The sequence below is a fragment of the Pelmatolapia mariae genome, linkage group LG10_11 (genome assembly GCF_036321145.2).
Source record: "Pelmatolapia mariae isolate MD_Pm_ZW linkage group LG10_11, Pm_UMD_F_2, whole genome shotgun sequence".
Classification (NCBI taxonomy): domain Eukaryota; kingdom Metazoa; phylum Chordata; class Actinopteri; order Cichliformes; family Cichlidae; genus Pelmatolapia; species Pelmatolapia mariae.
The window spans coordinates 5446232-5452010 of NC_086236.1; the positions used below are offsets into that span (position 1 = coordinate 5446232).

Sequence of the window (5779 nt, forward strand, 5' to 3'; positions counted from 1 at the left end):
TGGCCGTGTCACTTTTTTACAAGCGTTTAAAGGAGCCCGCGTCACCTTCCTGTGCAGTGTGCCTTTAACCTGAGGTGGAGTCTTACCCAGGGGCAGGGGACATTCAGAGAATTAACTGCTTTCTGAAGATACTGCGGTTATTTTTTATTGGTAATAAACGCAAATAAATAAATAAAACCTCCATGCTCTCTTTTTATTTCTGTGCTATTTGTTTATTTAATTGCAAGCAGGATAAAAAAATACATTCTTCAGTTTTTTATACAAATTTTTGAATGCCAGTGCTTATTGTGAACGTAGATTGTGACTTGTTAAATGCAACCATTACTGTTGTGTATGTAAGCAAACTCACAAAGAAAAATTACGATTAAAATTCAAGACAAAGGTCATTATATATTTTTAACATTTGTTAAGAGATTTCTGTAATGTTTTAGTCAGCAAGCCATGACACATTTCTGTCAGTGACGTGAGCACTACTCTTCCTCAAAGGAGTCATTGGTGCAAAACGTTACTGACATCCCACGCAGATGGTGGTGTATTAAATAACCGGCAGCCCAGGTGGTGGTGATGAAGAGCGAAGAGGTTATGTGTTTTTGGCACCGACCATAACAACTGAAACATTCCTACTCTTCATTTCTCTGGACATCTGACACCAGCTGCAGGCGCAACAGAAAGTCGAAAGCGCACAATCCCGACACATGGTGCCCTGCAGATAAAATACAGACACATTTGGTTAATAAACAGTCAATCTGATCAGTTTTTTACATTAATATGGAAATGTTTCCTGTGAAAAGAGATGAATCAGGTTTTTATTTGATGTGCGGTTACAGTTTGGTTGTGTTTTAGCAGTTTGGACTGAAAAATCTTGCTTTTTTTAACCTTTTGCTTTTCACTCTGTTGAATTGGTTTTGGAGTTATTGTTCCTTAAGGTGAGTTTTCTACAGTTCCTGATGATTATGCTGCAATACACTGTTTACCTTTACCAGACTGACCAACAAAAGTCATCAAAACTCAAAAGGTTTCATTGAATTGGCCAGCAATTGTACAATATTCCACTTTCTGACCTAAAAAAAAAAGAAAAACAGTGCCCATCTTTAGGGTTGAGCACCATCCAATCTACTTTCTAACTCTGCACATTTCAACATCCAGCTGTTTGATGGGATCATGAGCTGTTCCGAGACTATTTCATGCTTTTTATTTTCTAGTCATTCTGCTCAGGATCATCTTTCCTCTGAGACACAGCTGACTTTTTTTTTTATGTATTTTGGTTTAATGTAGTTTTTTAAATGTAGTTTGGTGAATGCTAGGTCTTCAGCACCTTAAGTGAACACACTTTAGATGGTTTTGTGAAATCTAATCCTTATTGTAGACTTGTGTAACATGCCTTTCTCCCGGAGAGTGCTCTTCACAAGGCTGGATCTGTTGAAGAGGCTTCTCTTTACCAACAAAAAGATTCAGCGATCATCCACCACTATTGTCTTTTTGGGGGGACGTCTAGGCGTGTTTATTTTCCTGAGTATATTCTTTCTGTCTCTGTAGCAAACTGTTTATTTGGCAGCTTCTAATGTTCTTGCTATCTGTCAGATGGATTTGTTTTGTTTTTGTAGCTTTACCTATTAACATCCACCAGGTTAGCAGTGACCTTTTCAAGGTTGGGGTAGGGTTAGGTTCTTATCTAATATCTCTTACATATCATACCCAAACCGAAATCTGATACTAGAAGGACAAATGCAGGTTTCAGACTTGATTTGAAAGCAAATATATTCTAGTTTCTAAAACTCTGCTTATTTGGCTCAGTTCTAGCTATAAGACAATTACCAGTGACTTAATGACTATTAATAGGTCACCTGCTGTTACCTGCTTAAAGAAAAAAGAAAAAAATCTCTCAAATGAAAGCTCAGGGTCTGATGTATTTAATTATATTGGTCCAAACATTTCGGGAACTAACTGTATAAAGCTGAAAACATTGGCCTTACCCTGATGCGATAGCGCTGTCGCATGTTGACCCTCATGGACATGGTGATTGCCGGGACACAACCACTGAAAATCTCCAGCAGGGGGAGACAGAGAGGCTCACCATAATCTCTTGAAGTTATGCAGGCAAAGCAGGGCAAGCACCAGAAAGCAAAACAGCCTGAAAGAGGCAAAAATACAGAGAAAAGCAAATGATATGGACTGCGAAACCAGGAAAACACTCAACTACACACACTCACGTAAAATCCTGAAATGCTTAATAAAGAAAACTGAAAATAAAATGTCTTATAGTTGTCCTATCATCATTTTGGTTTGGCCATTTAAGTGATAACACAGAAAAAATAAAATCTAACATCATTGTGATGCTGAAATTATACAAGGACACAGTAAGTTAATGTAGAAAAGAAAAAAAGGGGAGCATGTGCTCTTAAAAGACGCTAATTGTTATTAGAATAGAAATTCCCTTTTGTAGAGAATGAAATGAAAATGAATGCCAGAAACAAATCAGATCTTTGAAAATAGTGTAAACTGGGTTATTATTTCTTTGGAAAAAATAAGTATGAGTGCTATAGTTGTGCATGTGGGTATGTACAAGTTATGATTTTAATTTAAAAATAACACCTAAGTATGACGGAAATACAATTATTTTTTGTCATTTTTTGTCTGATTAAAACAACCAATCACATGACGCACACCACATGTTTGAAAATACAAATGAAAACATGAGGATGTTAATGAATCTTTTTTTTCTTTCTTGGACCAATGCCTTTCTAACCACATTAAAAAAAAACATACTACAAGCCTTAATTCTTTATGTAGGCGTGCCTTCCTGGATTTCATCAAGAGGTTCAGGTCCAGAAAACAAAAAACACTCTTTGATTCATTTTTATGTTATTTATAGATAAGGTAAATACGAAAACAGCGATTTTGTTTGTTTGTTTTGATTTTGTTTCGTACCGTTTTAAAAATTAGATTATTAGGAATAAATATTTTCCCTTCGAATGAGCAAAATAAGTTCCTTTGTCACAGAGGTGTGACGATCACAGCAGAGCAAAAGTCCTCTATAAACTTTGAAGATAATTAAGAGACACTTACACCCTGGCACATCTTGACAGCAGTCACAGATCCCACTTGACCACTCATCAGACTCTTGGGTATACATCATCGGCTGAGGTTGCCGAACAACCATTTTAGAAGTCATGATGGCGCCTAAAAGAAAGGGCAAGGTGAAAAATTCCAATTGCAAGTCCTCTTACAATCAGGTGTGTATTTCAGGAAAGCTGGTAAATGTTCACTACACTTCCAGCCTTTCTCAATAACCATTAAAGAGTTCCTCTGCTTTTAAGTCCCAAATTGTTACTTGTCAACATGTTGGTTATTAATATAATATCATTACTTTCTTAAATTAAAACAGTAAACTGCTGCTCCTTATATTTATAATTTTACTGTGGTTAATATATAAAGTCTGAGCTCATGTGGATGGGAACGAAACTAAACGAATAAATAAAATGTCTTACCTTTTGTGTTTGATGATTAGAAAGCTCTGAGGTGGATGTTCGGTCACAGCTGATCTCTGAAAGCTCCGAGAAGCTCTCATGTCTTAAATCCTTTTAGAAAACATGAGATCACCTGACAGAAGAATCCGGACGCACCGGTTCACTCCGCAACTTTGTGTTAATATTAAAGTGAAGGTGCGGCAACTGGAAAGGTCATTGTCTAATGCGGAAAAAAATTATCCCACACTGCTCTCACTTACAACTTACTCTTACAACTTCACAGGGGGAAATGTTGCCTATATGTGGTATTGCTGCATATTGAGGATTCCCATTACTGACGGAACGGAAGCTTTCTCTATTCACATACATATATTTCATATTCATATACATGTCTCAAGTGTGGGGTTTTTTTTCCTTTAAAGTGAGCGTGTTGGGGTTTTTTTTGTTTGTTTGTTTGTTTTGTTGTTGTTGTTGTTGTTGTTGTTGTTGTTGTTGTTGTTTGCTTTCTCTAGTGACCTCGTGCCCTCTGAACTAAAAAGCTGTGGGCAGAAAAACGGCAGGTCAAGTTGCCCTAACCCAAAGTTCGCGCCAGGCAATTCAGTGTAATTAACACCGAAAAAACAACAACAGTAACAACAGATGTCTTATGTTCCTTTATGTGATTGTTATGATTTCCATTAGGAGTGGTCATTCATTTGGAATGTGCTATTGTGAGATGAAGTGAGCAACTGGCTTGCGTGGATGAGTCAAAGTTGCGGGCGTGTCGCCAAAGCGTGGGCTCTGTCCTCACCGAAAACTTTCGCATCAGAGCTCCACATCTTTCTGATTTTCAGTAACACTGACATTCTGATGAAACAGCGATGAGCATCGCTGTGAAGGAGGCGGGAAGAGGATCTTAATATAAGATGCAAAGATACGCCTTATATGGGTTACGACAGGCAGCCAAGGGCGTAACATCTGACTGGGCGGCTGGACTGGGGGGACCGGTAGAAGGAGCCCAGTCAGAATGACCAACAATAGGTTACCTAATGAGGTCCATCACACCGGATACTTATGTCATGGCTTTAGCTCGTAAAGAAAGCATTTATGCAGTATACATTTACCTTATGAACTGAACTGTAGCTCTGGGAACACCAAGCGTAACACAAAAAACACAAATATTTCAGAAATTTTATGTCAAAAACCTGTTTAAAGCTAAATAATTTTAATGGTATTTATTAGGCAGATAACTAACTGAATTCACGTTTTCATACTGAAATGTGAGCCGGAACATTGGACTTATCTGGGAAGTCAAAAACGAAAACAATTTTTTCTGTTAGGATTTCAACTGTAATTTGGCACCTTAATCCAAAAAATAATAATGTGCTTTTTCTTTTTGTCTGCCTTTTTGTAGAAAAGTAGTTATGAAAAGTCATCGATAACAATAATGATTACATTTTAGCATTATAAATATAATTGTGCATACTGGTAGATTAACCTTCAATGAAACACGAGAAATATTTTGGTAATGATCAATACTGTTAATGTAGGGCAGCTGTGACATAAACCTTATATTTGGTGGTGGTCAAATAAACTTGTTCTGTATTTTCTCAGTCATTTTACACTCAAATGATTAAAACAGTGGATTAAAAATTTATGAAAAGGTTTGATGTCAGAGGAAATACACTGCTCAAAAAAATTCAAGAGACACTTCTAAACTTCTGGGATATTGATTTGGTAGCAGAGGGGGTTGTTAATCAGTTCCAGCTGCTCTGGTGCTGATGAAATTAATAGCAGGTGCACTAGAGGAGCAAAAGTGAGACAACCCCCCAAAACAGGAATGGTTTTTCATCTTTACTAATTGTTTTTTCCACTAATTTTGCATTTGGCTAGGGTCAGTGTCACTACTTGTAACATGAGATGATACTTAGACACGACAGAGGTTGCACAGGGAATCCAACTCATCCAGGATGGCACATAAATACATGCCATTGCCAGAAGGTTTGCTGTGCCTCCCAGCACGGACAAATAGCTACAGTAGGAGAGCTAGACTGGGCTGTAGAAGGCCCTTAACCCATCAGCAGGACTGGTATCTGCTCCTTTGTCCAAGTAGGAACAGGAACATTACCAGAGTTACTAAATGACCACTGGTGTAAATGTCTCTGACCAAACAGTAAGACGTAGACTTTGTGAGGGTGGCTTGAGGGCCCAACATCTTCTACTTGGCCCTGTGCTCACTGCCTAGAACCATGGAGCCCAGTTGGCATTTGCCATAGAATACCAGAATTGGCAGATCCACCACTGGTGTTGATCAAAAGCTGGAATCATGTTAT

At 37.9% G+C, this 5779-nt stretch overlaps 1 protein-coding gene across 1 annotated transcript; it reads right to left on the minus strand.

Moving 5' to 3' along the window:
- Positions 1–580: 580 nt before the first annotated feature.
- On the minus strand, positions 581–3172 carry LOC134637628 (cornifelin homolog B-like). Its single transcript, XM_063488098.1, has 3 exons — positions 3067–3172; positions 1974–2131; positions 581–703 (listed from the first exon to the last, which is right to left on the minus strand). The coding sequence occupies exons 1-3, from the start codon at positions 3170–3172 to the stop codon at positions 581–583; spliced, it is 387 nt and encodes a 128-aa protein (XP_063344168.1).
- Positions 3173–5779: the final 2607 nt, after the last annotated feature.

Excerpts from the sequence above, each read along its gene's own strand:
- LOC134637628 (XM_063488098.1), bottom strand. The coding sequence starts at position 3,172 with ATGACTTCTAAAATGGTTGTTCGGCAACCTCAGCCGATGATGTATACC. Across the intron at positions 2,132-3,066 it reads CTGTCAAGATGTGCCAGGGT|GCTGTTTTGCTTTCTGGTGC; the intron begins GTAAGTGTCTCT and ends TGCCTCTTTCAG. Across the intron at positions 704-1,973 it reads GACAGCGCTATCGCATCAGG|GGCACCATGTGTCGGGATTG; the intron begins GTAAGGCCAATG and ends TTTTATCTGCAG.